Here is a 21,413-nt window from a genome sequence, read left to right on the forward strand (position 1 = left end):
TCCCAAATGTATTCCACAAAGAATCAAGCATAGAGAGCTAAAAGATACAAACCTGGATTAAGGAGGGGCTTGGAAAGACAATGACATTTAAAATGGATGCTAAAATAGATGAATATGAACAAGGAAAACCATAAATTTAAAATTAACAGGAGCCTTACAGTCATATAAATTCAATCCTCTCATAAAGATGAGAAATAGAACCCAGTGAGGTTAAATAATTACTTGGGGTCATACAGGTAGGCAAAGCCAGGAACTGAAAACAGCTAATTCAGGCTCCCCATACAGGATCTTTGCCAAACTCTCTCCCTTAAACACCTCTTGTGTACACAGCAAACAACTTAGAAGGGGGGATTCAATTATCAAAACAACAAAATCAAGACTCCTAATATGCAACAAAATGAAGAAGGTTTCTTTCTGTTAAGACTGAGTCTCGTGCAGAAAGGGCTGGGTAATTCATATGATTGTTTATTGCGAAATTAGGAGCACTTAGCCAACCAACATCATGTTCTGATTTACGCAGTGCTGTCAAAATTTACAGTGCTTTCTTCACAACTTCTCTGGGAGATGGAAGGAGAGGACACCATAGCTTCAGAAAGATCAAGAGGTATGCCCAAAACCACAGAGATGTGGAGGCCTTAAGCTGAGGCTTTTTCCACAATAATCTCAAGGCCTTTCATGTTTGTGTTAGATTCAAGAGTCACCAAGATTCAAGACAGCCATCAGAGAGCAAAGTAAATTAAAAGGGTAAAAGTCTAACCCCCCCTTTTCTCTCTGGAAAGAATTTCTTGCATAACTTCCAAATGTAAAAGGATGTTGGGTTTTTTTTTTTTAAATAGCGGGTAAAGGAGAAAAAAAATTCCATATTTCTGGAAAAGAATTTACAATCCATGGAAGTCTAGAGTCAGAAGCGCCAGCTGAAGTCCCCTCAGCTGAAGTCAGGCATTCCACAATCTCTGCAAAGTAACTAACTACTCAGACTTCTCTAGTACCCATAGGTTTGTCAAGCACTCTTTGTACACTCAGGTGTCCTAAACAAATATATGTGCCCGAAATTGCTTTTTAAGATCTTTTCATTAGTTCCTCTGTATAGTAATCAAAAGAGTTTCCTTTCAAAAGCAAACCACTGGTGGTCATATAGCACTAACACATCTATGACTCAAAACTTTTAAACTGGAACACATACTGCATATTTTCATGTACCAAGGCAACATGAAATCACAAAAGTAAACGCTCCATTAGTCGGTGAAATAAGACTAAGACTGTTAGTCACAATATTTTGTCTCTTCCTTTTTTTCTGGCATGGATTAGAGATGGAAGTGAATAGCCCTCAAGAGAGAGAAAAAGTAATGAAAAATAAGAAGTGGATTGAACTCTTAAAAAAAAAAAACCTCCCAAAAGGGGTGGTTTGGAGAGAAATTTGGGAGACAGTGAGGGCGTGCAATGATTCTATCAGGGATAAGTTATCCTTTGCTATGTCATGGTCTTTTCATGTAGCCATGAAGAAATAGCTGAGCCATTGTTTTGTTGATAATAAGCAGATGTTGATGGGATGATTGCACTCTCTGTCTTCAGAGTAAAATATTATGTAATTGGGTGTGTCAATCTATGTCACTCCACAGATGATTATTAAGATGCAGATACTCTAGTAGAGATAAATGCAAAGTCCTATAATTGGGTTAAAAAAAAAAGTCAGCAGCACAAATCCTGAATTGTCTGGGTTTTTATTTAAGGGACAGAGTGGCTAAATGGAGTTTCCATATGAAAAAATGACTGTTTTTGACTCCTGATAAAGCTTGTGGTAGGTGTTATTTACAAAATGAAGCCCAATAGGTCATTAAAAATATCATCCGATTTCCTTTTCTGCCAGGGTCACTAGACTGGTCCCATAAGGGGGGATATGCTGTTTTTAGGTTACTTTGATTTTAGCCAAGGATTTCACAAAGTCTCTCATGTTCTTCTGGTGGAAAAGATATAGACCAGACATCAGTGCAATTAGACAGATTTGAAAATTAGTCATAAATAATTCAGTGTCACCTTAGGAGGGTCAGTGGGTCAGTAACAAGCCTTTATTAGGTGCTTCTTATATATTCCAGGCACTATGCTAAGCACAGGAGAGATAAGATAGGTAAAAAAAAAAACTCAGTCCCAAACCTCAAGAAGCCCATGCTCTAACAGGGGAAAGAACATGCAAATAATTACATACACATAAGGAATATGTGTACAGAGTAAATGGGAGGTAGGTAATCTCAGAGAGAAGCAGGGCTGGGAGAAGGCTCCCGCAGAAAGTGGGCTGTGAGCCAAGTCTTAAAGGAAGCTGGGGAAATCTAGTAGGTGAGGAGAGAGAATATTCTAGAGATCTGGACAGGCTGAGAAAAACTAGAGTGCAAGTCAGACTGTTGTGTCAGAAGAACTGCAAGTAAATCAGCACAGATGAGTGGTAGAAAGTGTGGAAGAGAAGAAAGTGTGAAAGAGAAGAAAGTGTGAGAAATCTGTAATGATAGGCAAGGAAGAGACCAGGTTGTAAAGGGCTTTAACTGACAAACAAAGGATTTTTATATTTAATTCTAGAGGTAATAGGGAGCTATGGACATTTACTAAGTGGAGGAGGGAAGTGATTAATTCAGCCCTGGACATCAGGGTAGCACTGAAGTCTATATATCTGTCATCTCAGTCTTGCTCATATGTGTGTGTATACATACATACATACATATATAAATTATTCAAACATTAAAACTTCATCAAGGTTTTTGGCTTTTCAATGATTAAGGCAAATTTTAGAATTCTGTTAGCATGTAATTCAAAATGAACATTAATTATCCAGGGGAACATGACTGGCACAGTGGTTCTAATCTAACCTATCCTAATGGTTCTAATCCCAGAAGTCAATCTGGCTAGAGGAGAATCCCAGTGCTGGGAGAGATGGAAAGGGAAGATGACTTGGGTGTTGGCACTTCATGTTCCTAGAATTAGACTGTCTGGATACCAGCTCCCTTTCTCTACCTCTCCCATCAGTAAGACATATTTGAAATTCTTTCAAGATCCATCTTACTCATCATCATTCCTAGCTTTCGGTGATGATAAAACAATGGTCCCAACTTTCAGTGATGATAAAATAATGGTCCCAACTTTCAGTGATGATAAAATAATGGTCCAACTTTCAGTGATATAAAACGATGGTCCCAACAGGTCAAGCAGTTCCATGAAAAGAGGTTGCTCTGTTCCCCAGGTGGGTCACCCAACCAGAGGAGGAACATTCCCTACTCTGTACTGACTTAGCATCTAACTGCTACACCCTTCTGCTAATTGACACTCCCCATGGCAAAATGCCCCACAAGACAGAGTCTGCCTGCTGAGCTTGGCTCTCTGGCAAGAAGGCTTGGAGTACAACTCTACTTCCTCTCTTAATGATTCAAGGCAGGAGCTTATTACGTGAATTTGCTAAATGTTCTTTCCCTTACCACCAACAATAACAGGGTTAAATTTTTAGCTGTTTTACACCAATTCTACACTGAAATGCACCATAGGAACAGTTCCCACAGAACCTTTAACTGTATTTCCTCATCAATATATCCCACAGTCACCATCACAATGCACTAATAATGTTCCCTACTTATTTCCTCATTTTGATTAAAAGGGAAGAAGAAATGCTAAAATATGTGTAGGTCGGTGAAAGTGCAAGACAGACAAAGCTATCTGAAATAAGATTGAAAGAAAAACTGCCATTTCAATAGTCAAGCAGAAGGAAAAAAAAGAATGAAGGAACAACTAATAATAAATTTGGCATGTTAAAATTAAAGAACATTTTTCATACACAGCTCATTCAATCCTTGAAATTTCTTGAGGTAGATAATATAAATATTATTATCCCTATTTTGGAGATGAGCAAACAGGCCCAGAGAAATTAAGTGAAATGACTTGCTCATCCATTGTCACAGCGCTCTGAAAGTGCTGAAGGAAGGATTCAAATGCAAGGCTCTCCTAATGCTCCAACCGGCCACTCTTTTTACCATCCTGTGCAAGAAGAACACCATAAAGGTTATTTCTGAGAAATGTTGGAGGGACTAAAATATTCCAAGCCCTATTCTTCTACAAGCACTGAAGCTTTTCTTCCTATGTTAGGGACTTCACCCACATAAACCAGCCTTCAGTCCTACCATTCTGAATGAACTTCAAAAGGAAGTATGACCTGCTAATGAAGTTCCAATATCGACAATAAACTTGAGTCACACTTGACTCCACATTTGTCACCTGGGGTCAAACTGTTAAAGACACCTACTTGCCAATGAAGGGAAAGGGAGAATGTGGATATTAGGACCTTAAAGTTCACTCTAGCCAAAAAAGAAATCAGCTTCACTCATTCAGTGTTCAGACATCATTACTTCCAAAACCTGGATTGGCTTGTCTTTATAATGGAAACTAAGCAATGGAAAAAAGACTAGGGTCATCCAGGGGGAAATGGCAGCTGGAATGGGTCGGCACACTCAGCTCTCCTTGGCTCTCCCCATTTACTAGCCGTGAGGGTGGGGACTTTTACACAAATGTTTGTGAACTGGAATAATGAATCACATCTTGCATTTATGTGATGATTTAAAGTCTAAAACCACCACCACCACCATCATCATCTCTTTTGATCTTCACAACCACCTTGTGAGGCAGGTAGTGCAAGGATTACTGTCCTCATTTTACCAATGAGCAAACAGGCTCAGTGACTGACTTAATACACAGTAACAGAAGTTACCACTGAGATACAATTTTAAAATTTGCAAAGAACTTTACAAATACTGCCACATTTTTATTTTCAAAACAACTCTGGAAAGCAGGTGCTGCTATTATCCCCATTTTACAGATGAGAAAACTGGGACAAAATGATTTGCTCAGAGTTTCCAAGGATAGTTTTGAACTCAGGTTTTCCTGAATCCAGGTCCAGTGCTTTATCTGCTACTCCATTACAACTACCCAAGTGTTATTAAGTGGTGGGATCAGAATTCAAGCCAGCTCTCCTGGCTGCAAGCTTGAGTACCTGGATACCATTCCCCAACTTCACCTCCCCATCTGTCCCAGAAGAGATGAGGTATGATGGTACAGCAAGCTAAAGAACTCAGGAAGCCAGGACTAGGGCTGGGAAAGATAAAGGTTGTAGACTCAAGATGGGGAATGCTTGGGGTTTTCCCTCATAGGTCACAACTGAATTTTAATTAACAATTCAAAAAACCTTTTTATTAAAAATTTGACTTATATGATTAACCCACATAAACCAGCTTTCAGTCCTACCATTCTGAATGAACTTCAAAAGGAGTTCCAATGCACCAGGAGTATGAAGTTGAAAAGTAATTAAGTCCTTTCCCCCAAGGAGCTTACAATCAAATAGGTAAGCTACAACACATTTACAAGGAAGTGGGACACACCGGATGTGTGATGGGCAAGGGAAAGGAGTCTGATGAACTGAAGGAAGAAGAAAGCCTTTCCTTTGGGGATAAAAAAGGCTTCAGGGAGGAGGAGGTACCTAAGCTAGACCTTGAGAGAAGAAAAGCATTTCAGCAGGCAGATACAAGGAGAGAACAGTCATCAAGAATTTCAAAAGACACTGGATCACAGCATGAGATCAGAAAACAGTCGATAGTACAATCAAGCTGAAAAAGAGACTGCAAAAAGGGGATCCTGACCAAAAAAAAAAAAAAAAAAAAAAAAAGACTGGGAAGATAAGTTGAAGTCATTATAGAAGACTTTTATGGCAGCCTAAGGAAGCTGGATTTTATTACAAAAATCAAGATCCAGCAGGACCACTGCCTATTTTTGTATAGCCACTAGCAAAAGAGTAATTTTTTTTGCATTTACTATAAATTTTTATTATAGCTTAAAATGTTGTTAAAATATTTGGTCTTTGGACCATGATTTGCTGCCCGCTGATATTGACCATAGGGAGCCACTGGAGATTTTGTGCAAAGGAGTGATATGATCAGACTAGGGCATCAGAAATATTACTTTGACAGCTAAGACAGGAAAGCTAGTTAGGAAGCTATAATAATAAACACCCAAAAATGCAACAACTCATTTTTTCCCTCACAAACAACCCTATACAGTGGGTGGATAGGTAGCCAACATAAGATGCATTCTTTTTTTATACATGAGGCAGCAGTGGCTTCAAAAAGTAATGTTACTTGCTCAGAGCCACCCCATTTCTAACTACCAGACCCTTGAATTAAACCTCCTGACTCCATGACCAATATTTTCCCCAGTATCTCAAACTTGTATGGTGGCAGTGGGAGGGGAAGAAAGAGAGAGGAAGGTGCAAAGCAAAGGGGTCAGATGGGCTTTAGGGTTGAGTCAGAGGTAGTATGTGAAGGACAAAAAAAAAAACCCAATAATGACTAAGGTTGTAAGCCTTTGTTTTGAGTTCTGGGTGGTGCCACTGACAGAAACAAGGAAGATGGGAAGAAGGTGGGTTCTGAAGGGAAGATGAGTTCATTTTGAGACATGTAGAGTTTGTGAAGGAGAAATAGCGATGAGGACCATTTACAGATGGTAGCCAAAAAGACTGTGCTAAAGTCCTTTCCTCTAACACATACCAACCCTATAAAACTAGAAGCTGTCAATGTGTATTAGTGGGGGATGCTTCCTCCCCTGACCATTTCTTATACATCAAAGAAAGCACAAGTCTATTCCTTAGCTCTGAGTTTGTGATGCCGGTGTAGGAACACTGAGGTGGGGGCTCTCCAGCTCCAGAAGGAAAATAAGAATAAGGGGCTGCAGTTCAGATGAGAAATGGGGACTGAATATGTTGAGCTGCAAGTTATTTTCAGAGACATTAAAATGAAATAAATGAAATTGGGTAAGATGGCCCAGAGAGATGGTATAAAGAGATAAAAAAAAGTAATGAAGAAAAGAACCAGGGAAAAGGATGAGGAACCTCTTTATTAGAAGAAGAGCTTAACCCATTAAGAAAAACCAAGAAAAAATTAAGAGTAGATACACATATAGTATCTGGCTTATAACAGACAATTGGACAGACAGTACATTGAGATGGTTTCTACATCTTGAAAATAGGAACCAGAATGGAAGCTGAACTCCATTTAGAGAATTATCCAGTGGGTTCAATATTAAACTGACACAAAAGCCCATCTTTTTTGACATCCACATTCTTCTAGGGATGCTATGTATGGCTGTGGATAGTGTTAATGGATCACATTTCAGAAGAATCAAAATTGTAAGCAACAAAGGTGTAGGGATGAGTAAAAGTAATTTGCATGAATAAGAGTTTGTGCTTAAGAAGTAGAGTAAAACCATCATCAGAGACCTGTCCAACTGGAAAAGATGAGCCATACAGTGAGAGGGAGAGATAATGTATGACAGACTGAGCGCTGATCTGGTGTCCAGGAAACATTAAAGGAACCAGAGAGGGGGGCTGGAGGCACTGGCTAAAACAAACATCTATGGATGCATTATGGAAAGACAAGGAAGAAGGAATCACAAACAAAGTAGGGGAGCTCTGGCAGTTATATGCTAGATTTATCACATGTTTTAAAAGAAAAGGAAGTTCTAACTAATACAGGTTCAAAATTTCTTATGCAATCTTCTCCTGTATGTGTATGTATGCATGTACATATGTACAATGTATAATGTAGGTGTGTGTATATATATATATTGAATGCATATATTATACTTGTATTTGAATATTTGTGCATGTATATATATATACATACACATAGATGGATAAACAGTTGTATCTACATATATGCATATACACATGGAGTATATACGCATACACATACACACAAACATATTTATATATGTATATATGTATATATATATATATATATATATATATATATATATGGAAATGTGGAGATGTTTGATTTGATGTTTAAGTATGGAATAGAAAAGGAAAATTTTAAAAAGACATGGCCTAGAATGAGAAAGGAGAAATTATAGAGGAGAGAAACCCTACTAAGAGATCACAGATCCATTTTTAACACTGATGTAAATAATAATCATTCCTTACAGAAGGCTAAATGAGGCACCCCAAGCAGAGTTCCAGAGTTGATTGGAAAGGATTGCAGTTAAGGATGCTTTGAGGTTTATATCCTTAAGTGGTCAAAGACAAAAAGAAAGACCTTTTATAAAGGAAGGAAAGAAGAAACATTTAGTAAGCACTTAGAATGTGCCAGGCAGAGTGCTAAACTTAGTGCTAAGATTACAGAAGCAAAAGAGACAATCCTTGCCCTCCAGAAGGCTACTTTCTAGTGAGGGTGATGCTCTTAAAGGGAGTGGTGGCCAGGGAAGGCTGAGGTCACTAGGATGGTGCGTGGTTCCACTGGGAAATTGGATAAGGTGTCCTTTCCAAGAGCAAGAGTAGAATTGAGGACAGTGTGTCAAGTGGCAAGAACTGGCTAAATGGAGAGTGCAGAGCCACAGGCAAGGAGCTATTGGTCATGTCGGAAGGGCACGGGAGCAAGACCAAAAATACTCACAGCAATGTTATCTGAAGTAGCAAAAACATGGAAACAAAGTGGATACCCACTGATTGGGAAATAGCCACCCAAACCTGTGATATACAAAGATAATAGAATGCTATTGTACAATTAAGAAATGATGAATAAAGGACTCAGAGAAAAATAGGTAAAGTAATTTTAAGGTCAACTGAAACCCATGGAATCAAAGGGACGATACAAATGACTGCAGCTATGTAAGTGAATTTAACAGGAGATGGAAGCTAAATCGGAGGCATTTGGGTGCAGGAGAAAGTATGGCAGCTCTGGAGCCAAAAGGTCCTTCATTCACATTCCAGTTCAGTGACTTATTCCGTATCATCTTGGGCAAGTTGTCTAAATCTGCCTGAATCTCAACCTCCTTGAATGCAAAGATGAGGAAGCTGGACTTCCACTGTAATTTCCAATTGGGTCAGTTGTGGGGTTTAGCAGCAACACATGAAACAGATCCATAGCACAGCCTTCTTTCTAAAAGTTTAGCAGTGAAAGGGAGAGGGGATACAGAATAGAATTTGAGAGGATGTTATGGTCAAGGAAATCTTTCTCCCTACTGCCCCAGATTGAAGAGACCTAAATTATATCTGTAGACAGAGGGAAGAAGATAAGAGGAAGACACTGAAAATGGGCAGAAAAGTAGTCAAAGAAGCAAAGGAAGCCTTGTAGATGAAAACAAGAGGTGATGTAAAAATTAAGTATGAATAATTCAATTCAGTAGACATTTATTAAGTATTTACCATGTACTAGGCCCTTCCTAAGTACTGGCTAGCCTTAGCAGAGGGGAATACCATCTCATCTTCTGAAACCAGAAAGAATGAGGAAGAATAAGTATCCTATAAACCATGTACTCAATTCTGTATGAGCTGCTGTAGAAAGTGCAAAAACATAAGACCTGAATTTTACCTCCATATAAGTCACAGGCTTGACATAAACAAATTATGATGTAAACCAGCTTTACAAAACATATGCATGTGATCCAACAAGCATTACTAGTTTTATTTATTTGTTATATTAAACATTCTTAGATACTTCACCAATTTTATAAATAGCAAAAACATAGCAGAAAAAGTTGACAATATTCAGCATAATTAGTGGTTGTATCAGAAAAAAAAGAATGATATGAGGTCCACAAAGGCAGATACTGTGCCTTAATAAATTAAGAAATTTAATATTATATTAAGAAATAAGAAAGTTTTAAAATAATTTTAAATTGAATTAAACCCTAAATAAAATATAATTTTTAAAATAAAAATAAGGTAGTAAATCTCAACTAAGCTTTTAAAGTGACCTTCAAAATTTTTTATTACAAATAACCAATAAAACAAATTATTGAATAACTATATAAAATAAGGAATAAAATCTTACATTCACGTCTTAATAGATCCAAAGACAACAACAACAAAAAAGTGTGTGATCTGAAGCTTCACCTACTGGTCAAGCCTCTTGTTGCAAGAGCTAGATAGAATAAAGTTCTTCCTTTTAGAAATACCATAAAAACTTGTGCACGAAAATGGTTTTCCAATCAAAATTTATTTCCACATCTTTAATTTCCTTTAGTTTAAGAAAAGCTATTGGAATCACACAAGACTACTGGAATCAAAACCAGTCTCTCTCCAGAATCTCAGCCACCATAACTACAAGGTCACAGTCTGCCCTTCTGAGAAGCCTTTCTCTTTCAGGTGCTTAGAAATGTTATTTTTCTCCCGTTTCAGGCTCACTTAAATATGGTAATATAGCTGGCACGCTCCCAGCTCCATGAATTCCAACAGTCCTTGAGAGGGCATTCATTCTGCTTGAAATTTCTCAGAACCAGATACTTAAATCTTACAGTGCCTGAGCACACAGCAATTCAGCTGGACCGTCCCTTGGGCCCAGAAGCAAAGCAACAATTTTCTAAACCACACATCCTTGAAACTACTCTTCTGGATTGCAACATTAGTCAACAACATTTATCAAGGGATCACTATGTACAGGGAATGGGGGAAGGGGGCCAAAGAAGGGAGAACACAGGAAAAGAAGAAAAGAAAGGTTTTTTTTTTAACAAGGTGCCCAAAGGCCAGGTGGATCTGACCAGTTCCCTTCAAGGGCCGTCCTAGTTTGGGGGAGGATATGGGCTCATTGGACGTCTGACTGAACCGATCAGCGAATGAGGTCAAAATAAAAGAATGACCAGCCAGTCTTAGTTTCTGTCCTTGGGCAGGTTACAATGTAGTTTCCAATGTAATATCTCCACACAAAAAAATACACGTGAACAAATCTTGAATGGCCATAGAAGGGAGGATGAGAGTGTAGGAGGAAGGGATTGTGGCAGAGATCAAATCATTCTTTATTTGGGTCTAATCTACATGATGATTGGTCTTTTTCATTACTTTTCCCAGCATGTTTTCCACTCTAGTTGTGATTCATCAAGATATTATTAAATTTGCTTTGCATTCCCAGAATATACGTTATAAAATAGAGGAAGAATATACACTCCAGGAGTATGCTCATTATCATGTGTTCTATGTAGGATTAAAATCCAGAGGAAAAATGGAATTCTAAAAACACCATAAGGTTCATTCCGGGGTTTAAATGAATTATGAAATTATTTTCTTACTATTTTTCTAATGCTTATACCTATAAATTCATCAACATAGATGATGACGTGTGTAGTGTGGAAACTCTTTCCCACTTGTGCAAATCTATGTCACAACTATAATTTATAAACAGAGAGAGCTTTCTGGGATACTGAGAGATTAAGAAAATTTGTCTATGGTTGTGCAGAAATTGTGTGTTAAGGGATAGAATCTGAACCCAGAACTTTCTGATTACAAGACTGGCTTTTTGTCCTTTCAACCTTTAAACCAAAAATAATAAGCATTTAATAAGCATCTGCTCTGGGCCAAGTGGGCAGTAAGGTACTCAGTGAATAGAGAGCTGGACCTGGAGTCAGAAGGACTCTTTCGAGTTCAAAAATGCTCTCATAGACACATACCATCTGTATGACTCCATCCAAGTCACTTAACCCTATTTGCCTCAGTTTCCTTATCTGTCAAATGAGCCAAAAAAGAAATGGCAAATCACTCCAGTATTTTTGCTAAGAAACTCCAAATAAGGCAATGAAGAATCAGACATGATTGAAATGACTTAAAAATGGGCCAGTCACCGTGCTAGGTACTGGAGATACAGAGACAGAAATGGATCTACTCTTAAACCCCTCTAAGGGGTGACATGTACACACACACATGTACACAAACACACACACATAATAAATATACAAAGGTAGTGCTGGGGGCAGGGGGGAAGCACAAGTAGTAGGCAGTCAGGAAAAGCCTTGGAGCTGGACTTTTAAAGGAAAATAAAGTTCTTAAGGGGACAGAGGTAAAGAGGGCATCATTCCAGATAAAAGGGACAGACTGTACAAAAATACAAAGATGGGACACAAAATGCTTTGTTTGAGCAACAAGAAGAAAGTCAATGGCACCTGACCATATAATACAGAAGGGAGAGAATAGGGAATAAGTTTTTTTCAAAATTCGTATCCCACAGGTACTAGGAAAGAAATAAAAGATAAACTTTTTCAAAATTCATATCCCACAATACTATATATATTAACACCACCCATTTTGCTTCTGATTAAAAGAAAGAATGGTGCGATTGAATACTTTAATCATCCTCAAATGTTAATCCATCTATAATCCTGAATTAGTAATGACATTCTTCTTTTCCTTTTATTAAGGTAAAATTCATATAATAAAATGTATACAGCTACTTCTACTACAGACAGAAAATATAAGTAAGGCCCTAAATGGAATGTATTTCTTTAAAATCCAATGATCTAACACAGCAATGAATACCAAGAAGACAAGGCACCTTTCTGGGCATATAGGAACAGCCAGATATCAAATCATAATGAAAATTTCTATGGAGAATTCCGATACCTAATTTGTTACTCACAGGAGTAAAAAGTTCACTTACTGCCGTGAGCATTCTCTCATTTTTGGTCTATAGCCATTCATAGGTTCAGCAGAGTAGACTATACTTAATTATCACCACAAGAATTACCAAAAAAAATCTCTCTAACCTAGTAGTGTCTTCTCCACTGAGTCCATCACTCAAGATGGGATACTTCGTCTCTAAAGTCTTCCAGTATTTCTCTTGCAAAAGAGAGATGAGCAAGAAAAGATCACAAGAAACAAGCAAGAAAGAAGTTACAAACCTACCACCCCATAAAACAAGGTATGAGAACTTGAAACTTCAAGTACCGGAAAGTGTATTTTTGTTTTTAGAAGACCATCTACTTTTAGCTACACAAGACTTGGACTGCAACAAATTCCCCTTTTATGGGTCTCCTTCCCCCAACAAAATACACATATGTATGCATACCCACTTCATATAAATAAATATGCTAAAAGAAGGCGGGCAAGGTACTCTTAGCCAAGGGAACAGGTTCTGCAACCCCAATAGGCCCAACCTGTGTTTGTGCTGCAATGGGGCAGTCCTGGCATGTGTGCATAATGTATGCATGGATTTGAGAGCTGAAGCTGAGCTGCCAACATCCTGCATGAGAACTAACTTGGAGACCAGTAACGCCCTAGGCAGGCTTCCAAAGAAGGGCACAGTGTGACAGCCCAGAGAAATGCTGGCCCCTTGTTACCTAGCCAGGAGATGAAGGGCAGTTTTCATAGCTGGAAAAAGGGAATCAGCCTGATGCTTAGGAGGAGCAAAGGGAGCCAAAAATATCCCACCATCCTACCTCTAAGCCCCCACCAAAAAAAAAAGGCTTACTCAGACCCATCCAGTTAGAGCCTGAACTTTTGGGGAGCCGGTAAAACAAGGTTTTTGCCAGGACAAGCACAAAAGTGTGCTGGCAGTTATGATTAACCGATGGGATAGAATCCCCATGCCAACTGACATGGGGGATGAGTCCACAATACCACCTCAACCCCTTCTAGGCAATAAAAAGGACCCTTCAACGATTGACATGGAGAAATGATTCTCGTAAGGGAGGACATCTTACTTAAGCCAAATCTCATTTTGAGTCAAGCTTGGCATTCAGGAGCCTGCCCTCCCTCTCCCAGAACACTCACTGACAATAATTCAGATACAAATCTTACATCTACACCATCAGACCAAGAGCTTTCATTTCTTCTCCAAATAAGACTACTGGCTAGAGTTAGACCCTTGACTTATAAAGAGTATCCTCACAAAGAGATCTGAATTCTAGCACCCTCCAAAAAAAGGGTACACCGGTGTGGAGACCCTTGCTCTGTCTGGGATTAGGAAGCCTAACAGGCTGGTGACATGCCTTCCAGCTGGGTCACCATAGCATTGAGCCAATCTCCCTAGAAGGTCTGGGCTTCTGAATCAGCCCAACAGCAGGAAAATGCATTTCAAATGTGTAGATACATCACAGCTGACAATTGCAGACTTAGCTGTGTGTCCATCAACCTGCCTCCTCAAGGATGATTTAATAAGCTCCTTGAAGGCAGGGACAATATCTTTCCTATTCAGTGCTATAAAGTGATAGGTGAAACACATGGACTAAAGGTAACCTACATGAGACAAACTTCCCTCCCACTGTAGTGGGTCATAAAAACTTTGCTATTGTGGTAGTTGAGCTTTTTAAAACTCAAAGACAACAGAAAGAAAGAAATCTCATCAAAGAAAAGATGCTATAAAAATCCGACTCATGCTTATGTAAATAAATCAATGTGGTCGTTCCTTTGTTCTCCTCCCTACCATCCGTGGCTCCCTTAATAACTCTTCTGTACAGCTGAGAGCACGGAATGAGGAGTCAGGAAAATGGGTCCTGATCCCAGTTCTGACATTAACTGGTAGGGCAATCTGGGACGAGTCACTTAGTTTCCTCCCCCAGCCTATCAACAACATGAAAGAATTAGAGTGGCTGAATGCTCTGCTATTCCATCCTCAGTCTGTCTTCTGCTCCCCTAATTTTTATTTCCTTGGGTAGGAGGAAGGAAAAGGAAGGAAGGGAAAGACTACATTGCAAAGCCCCTACGCCCAATGGGGCATATTGATCAAATGACTCATTAAATCCAGAATCCTGGGAACATACTTCCAAGAACATTCCTGCTTTTTCTTCCAAGGCACAAGCATCAAGAAACATTGCCAAGGAAAGCCTGCAGCCCCTTTCCAAAATTCCAAATGTTCACAGTGCTCGGCTCAGAAGCCTCCCCTCGCCCTCTCCACCACTGCACTTTGCTCTTTCTCACAAATCCACCTGAGGGAAAGAGGAGGGGAGGAGGAGGAAGGGGTGTCGGATGCCACAAGACACAGAAGTAGTCATAAGTCTTAACAGGTAACATCTTCAAAGGTAAAGTGTGGTTCATTGAGGCTAGGAATGGAACATAACTTTTCACATCAAAAGGATTTCAAGGCTTCGTGGGTCCTGATGCTACCATGGTTGGAATAAATTCAGCAAATATTTATTGAGTCTACTATTTCCAGGGCACTGGAGATATAAATCCCAGAGACCAAAACATCATTCCCTGTTTGCAAGTAGTTCATCTTCCATCACTAGAAATGTGTAAATGTGTAAATAAATATGAAATAGATACAAAGTAAATAATTGTATTAGATCAGCACAATCTCTCTGTGAGAGGATGATTGAGGCTTCCTTATGTGTTGTGCACAGAGTACATATTGGTCTGAATCTGACGACAGGATACAAGATTGAATTTTTGGATTTCCTTTAAAAATTTTCTATATTCTAATTCTGATACTAGACCTGCCGTCTCATTCTCATTCTGACTCGGCTAAATAAGCATGTTTTGCAGAAAAAGTGGGATCACTTTGGGGGGAAAATGAAGTTTTAAGCAGAAACCAAAAGACTCAGCCCTTCCAGAAGATAGGAGCTTTCCCCCAAAATTGACAGTGGAGGGGAAGAAGGGGAAGAAGACTTCAAGATCCAAGGCTGGAAATGATCTCAAGGGATCATCTGGTCCAGGAAACCTCCCACTTTAGGCTAGTCTCCTGGATCTCTGGGCTTTTGAGCTCTGGATCTCTGGCACCCCTACAGAGGGTTCCGAAGTGGGAGTTGAGGAGAAAAAATTCTCTGAAAGGATGCCAACACAAAGGGAAAAACAAAAACCTGAGCTGCTCTTTATTCAAGAGAAAGGGTGGAGTATGAATCCTCCCAGAGGTGGGGTCAGCTTTAGACTGCTCTCATCTCTACAGGTGAAAGCAGCTTCCAGGCAAACCTGAGTCAACACCAGCCTCACCTGCAGGACATCCCATGGCAGGGGAGGGTTGGAAACCAAAGGTGCCAAGAGGCCACTGGGCCCACATGAGGCTAATGATGTTCACTTAAATAAATAAGGCTCTTCCACTAGGCAAATATCTTCTAAGCATTTACTCTCTGCCTCCCACTGTGCTAGGTGCTCTGTGTGGCCCATCACCTGCCGCCATACTGCTGGGGAAATGTTCAAGACTCATGAAACAATGCAAGCAAGAAATGCTATCTGCTGTCATTTGATTGTGAGCTCCCTGGAGAATAGTAACTATCTTTTGCCTCTTTTTGTAATCTTAGTGCTTCACCTAGTGCCTGGTGCCTAGTGGGCACTATATGTTCACTACCTCTTATTTTTAGTGCTCTTTGGAACTGGTTTTAAGAGAAAATCTCTCCATGGAAAAGTTATAAATTCATCTACACAAAGTGTTTCTCAGTCTGGTGTATTCTTTCAATGCTTCAAAATATGAGTTCAAGGTGAAAATCCTGCTCCCCCCAAAAAAAACCCCCACAAATTCCTTTAAAAAATAATTGTAATTCATTTAATTTTTAAATAGAAACACACAAACTTTTCCCAAAAAAAATCCCTAAAGAAATTGATTCTTAAAGTTATTTTTCATACTAAAAATAAGAGTAAAATTAAAATAAATTGGTTGAAAGTTTTTTTAAATTTCACCTTGAATTCATTTTTCCTACTGGCTTTCAGGTCCTACCCTGTTGATTCTGTTATGGCATAAAGCTGTGTTTTGGAATTACCAACAGTTTTCATTCTGCTGAACCAAAATCACAGAGAATCTCAAGTGATGAAAAGGGCCTCAGAGACCCAGATCTTCATACCTGGATATTTGTAAAATATCCAAAAACACCAGATCACCCAGCTTCAGCTCAATGACCTCCAAAGGATGAGCAATTCCTGAAGCAATCTCTCCTACTTTTAGACAGCTCTAACTTATTGGGAAGTTTATCCACCTAATGTCCCTAAACCTATTTCTGGGCCACTCCCACACAATGTTCCCAGATCCGCCCTCTGAGACCAAGCAGACAGAACAACTAATCACTCACTCTCTTATAAGGCAGCCTTTCAAACACTAATAGGCAATTAGCAAGGGTCCTCTAAGTTTTCTCTTCATCTCAGTTCTTTCCAACTCTCCGTTTAAGGCCTCTTCTCATCATGGTCACACAAACTGGGATTCACTGAAGTTTGTCAACATCTTTCCTGAAGTGGGGATGCTGTAATAATCTGGAAAGGTTTCAAAGGATGGACACAGCCAAAGATGGTCATATGAAGACCCTCCTTGTTAAGTTCAGAAAAGCTCCTCACCACAGGGTTGGTCACCTGGGACAATGCTGTTCAGTATGGTCATAGCAACTTTTGGAAAACACCTACTGAGACATGAAGGAGCTTTGTTTGCATCAGTAAAAAGAATGTCCATACCTATGAAGTTATAAGTTCTTTGAAATAGTGAAGTATCATCCATACAAGCACTCTGAAGTGTAAGAGATTAGATATCTTATCTCTCTTTAAGACTCTCTGGAGAGAGAGGAAAGTATGTCTAGGGAATGGGACTAAGTCCCATCAGAGCATATGCAAAACAATGCAAATTAAACAGTTTCAAAGAACATCATCTTGACCGAAATCAGAAGCAGTTTGAAAGCTTCTAGACATATCCAGGCATCTCCCAAAGGTTCTAAACAGGACTGTCACAATCCAGGTGCCAAAGTACCCCTTTCAGCAGCTGGAGAGCACAGAGACAAAGCAGGGAGAAGACAGAGGTCATCTCCTGAAGCAGAGAGTCAGTCAATAAACATTTATTAAATGCTGTCATTCACTGTGCTGAGCACTGGGGATACTAAGAAAGGCAAAAGACAGACAGTGCTTTCCAAGATCTCACAGTCTAATGAGTGACACAATATACAAGCTATAGACAGAATAAACTGGAAACAATCAACTTCGGGAAGGCAATAGAGGAGGATAAAATTAGAGCTATTTCTTGAGAAAAGTCAATCCCAACCTCTCTCCCAGGAATTTCATTCAAAGGAACAGGAGGTCAATGCAAAAGGGGAAAAAAAGGGCAAAAAATTATGCTCTTTTATTGTGCCTATAGTATTCAAACAAATTAACAAGAGCAGGACATTTTCCAAAACCATTATTTGTAAGACTAAAATAGTTTTGAAGGCAATTCTATCAAAATTCACCAGATCAAGGGGAATTATCAAGCAGGCAGCAAGATCTGAAAATACCTACCAATTGCAGGGAAAGGGGATCCTAGGATATAGGTGTGTCCACAGACGGCTGTTTGGAGAACCACAAGAATGGGGCTGACAGATCTCGGCTGGGGAACTCAATGATGTGTAAATTACATCCTGGCAACAAGCCCAATACAAGAGATTCAAAGGGTCAGAAGGGTGTGTTCTAATTGGTACCTTGGGAGAACCCAAGTGATAAGAGATGGAGATTTTTTACAAAAGAATTCACAGCAAATAATTTGGTGTAATTCAGGATAGTCACTAAAAAGTAGGCTTTAGGGTCCCTCCCTTGGAGCAGTCAAGTTTAAAACAGCAAAACAGAGGATTCTATCCGATTCTCCATGTGTAAGACAGGTATTTCTAATACCTGCCCTTTATATCGCAAGGGAAAACTGATCAGTGTTTGGGGAGTTTTAAATGAGAAAGGTCCTCTCTTAGCAGAAAAGAATCCTTATTTTCTTCTTCTTGTGCAGTTTTGTAGTGTGCCTTTCAATATCATCTATTTAGTTCTGCCCCAATGACTCGGGGAAGTTTTTTTTTTTTCCCCCATCTTTCTTTTACATGAAGGAAACAAAGTTAGAGAGATTAATTAACTTGCCAAAACAGGTTAGTAAGAGAATGAGTGAGGATTACTACTTCCTACACTCAAATGTCCATCTGATCTAGCTAATTTTGCCACCTCCACCCACCCTAATCACATATTACATCATTTCTTTCATTTAAAGGAGAAGAAAAGGACCTATACAACTTGAAGCGTTTCTTAATACTTTTTGACCGATGGTACTACGTCAAGAAGTACATGGTTCCTCTGCACATATCTGGTTTACCTCTGATATTCTTGGGCAGGTGCATTTGTACCAGAAAATGCCTAAGTCCACGTTTTCAGGTGGAAGGTTACTTTTATTCTCTTTACACACACACACACACACACACACAAATACACATACACACGTGTGCATTTTTAACTTCCTCAAGCATTCAAAACTGAGAACAGGCAACATATCAAAGCCGAGCACCTTTTCTTTAAAGGAAAGAACAATTCTCGTTTGCGGGTTTTTTTTTTTTTTTTTTTTTTAATGATTCTTCCTGGAAAAGACAGTTGAAATATTTAGATTCCTCCCCCCCCCCTTTTTTTTTTTTAATTTTTATTGATTTTTTTTTTTTTTTTTTTTTAGTAAAATGACCTTCAAATGTGTTCCGAGACACGTTTTGGTAACACTCTTAGAAGACGTCCTAACTTAAGGCACTTTGAGAATGAGTGTAGGACCCCCTCTCTACAGGGGGCGGGTGGGGCGGAGGAAGTCACCAATCCTGCCTCTCCAAGTTGGAGAAGATGGTCAATGTCACATAGCAGTTCTTCCAAGCTGGGGGGGGGTCCCGGGTTCCCAAAGATAAACGTGGGGATCTGTGCCTTGGGTGAATGACATCCGTTGAGATTTTAATTGCCTTAGTATGCAGCCACACGAGTTTTCCTAGCTCTCCAGGCACAATGCGGCCAAAACCCACGAGACAAGCCAGACGCCCAGGCAGAGAGGGGGCTGTCAGCGAACTAAAACGCGCTGCCCAGCACGAACAGGCTGAATGAACGTCTGCTGGACCGGGCTGGGCTCGGTGGACCTTGCCCCTTTGCCCAGACCTGGTCCACGACCCCAGGCCGAGGCTCCGATCTAACTCTGCTTGGCAGGGAAGGTCCGATCGGCTCGGCTCTGGCTCGGCTCAGGGCGACCTCCCCCCACGAGGGCGTCTGGCATTCCTGGAGCCAGAAGCGCTAGGGGCGTGCGGCTCGCAGCCCGCTGAACTGTAACCCTTTGTTAGGCTGGGCAGGGCCCAAGGTCAGCTCGCCTCTCGCCAAGTCCTCGGGGGCCGAGCCTCCAGCAGCCCCCTCCCACCGCTGCTCCGCCAGGGAAGAAGAGGGGGCGTACGGCTCCCCCTCCCCCAGCCCACCTCAGTGGAGGGAGAACCGAATACATCCAGAGCTCTCATTAATCAAATTGCTTCACTCCACTGGGAGGCTGCAGAGAGCCCGGCAAGCCCAGCGCCCCCCACCTTTCTCCGTGCCCCGGCGCAGAAGGGGGATATTAACTGAGGGTGGCCCGGGAGGGAAGGGGAGGAAAGGGAACCCTGGGGTCGTAGAGGGACGGAGAGCGCCTGCCTTGACCACCTGGGATACTCACCTAGGGTGGGCGCGCCTTGGCACAGCCAGAGACCCAGAAGCAGGCAGATCGGGGCAGGACGCAGGGCGGGCATCTTCTCACTCGCCTCCTCCTTCTCCTTCTCCTCCTCCTCCTCCTCCTCCTCCTCCGCCCGAGCTGATCCACATGGGGCGGGGGGGTCCCTGGCGGGGAGCCCCCCCACTGTCGGGCTGCAGCCGCGACTCTAGGACCCTCCTCCAGGGGCCCCAGACCGGTTAAGCGCAGCACATAGACCGCCCCGCGCCCCGGTTCCGCGTAGCACCAGCACCAGCACCAGCCACCGCCGCCGCCCGGAGTTTGGCAGAAAGTTTCGGCTGCTTCTCTGAGCCTCGCGTGTCCTTCCGCCCCGGCCCTCCTCCCCCTGGGGAAAGCCCCGCCCTCCTCCTCCTCTCCCCTCCCCTCCTCCTCCTCTTCCTCCTCCTCCTTCCCCTCCTCCTCGCCGCCCCAGCAGCTGCAGCCGCCTTCCGAACCCCGGGGTTTCCCGCATGAAAAAGTTCCGGCACAATTTCCCCGCGGAAGGATCTACTACGAATCGTCCAGCTCCCCCCCATTCCTCCAGAGCGCGGGTTGGGGCCGGAGGCTCCGATTTAACCCCATCGATGCTGAAGATCTCGCCTGCGCTGGGACGAAGCGGGCGCTGATGGGCAGCCGGGCACTGCAGCGCTGGGCGCGTCTCTGTAGAAGGAGAAGCTCGTACATCACCCCGGGCTGCACACAGGGATGCCCGGTGCAAGAGAGAGAGATTTGGGTGGGGGTCAGAAGACTCGGGACCCTCTCACTGGATGAGCTTTGGAAAGTCCTAGCATCTCCACGTACGGCCAGAGCAACCTCTACTTTTACAGGGGAAGCTGGACTGCAATGGACAAAAGCTGGACAGGAGTTCAAATCCCGGCTATTCCGCTTATTGGGCGACTTCGGTCAAGTCATCTATCTCTCGAGTCCTCCTATGTGTTAAAAAAAAAAAAAAGTGGCTACTCTACTTTTACGTGTGTGACCTTGAGCAAGGCATTTAACCACGAGCAAGGCATTTAACCACGAGCAAGCCCGGGTTGTTGTGACTTGAGTCTTTTTTCAGTCTCATCTACTCTTCCTGAGCCCATTTGAGATTTTCTTGGCAAAGATATTGAGATGGTTTGCCATTTCCTTCTCCAGCTCATTTGATAAATAAGGAAACTGAAGCAAGTAGGATTAAATGACTTGCTCAGGGTCACACCGCTAGCAAGTTGATTTGAGGCTGGATTTGAACCCAGTCCTGAACTC

General features: G+C 41.3%; 1 protein-coding gene across 1 annotated transcript in view; it reads right to left on the reverse strand.

The window, feature by feature from the left end:
* The window catches only part of NOTCH2 (notch receptor 2), a 168,730-nt gene extending 148,257 nt beyond the window's left edge, over positions 1-20,473 (reverse strand). Inside the window, exon 1 of the mRNA XM_031967394.1 lies at positions 20,136-20,473. Within this exon, the coding sequence (XP_031823254.1) occupies positions 20,136-20,208 (73 nt within the window). The 5' untranslated portion in view covers positions 20,209-20,473. The remainder of the gene's footprint in view (positions 1-20,135) is intronic.
* Between the last annotated feature and the right edge of the window lie 940 nt (positions 20,474-21,413).

Source organism: Sarcophilus harrisii, chromosome 4 (assembly GCF_902635505.1).
Source record: "Sarcophilus harrisii chromosome 4, mSarHar1.11, whole genome shotgun sequence".
Classification (NCBI taxonomy): domain Eukaryota; kingdom Metazoa; phylum Chordata; class Mammalia; order Dasyuromorphia; family Dasyuridae; genus Sarcophilus; species Sarcophilus harrisii.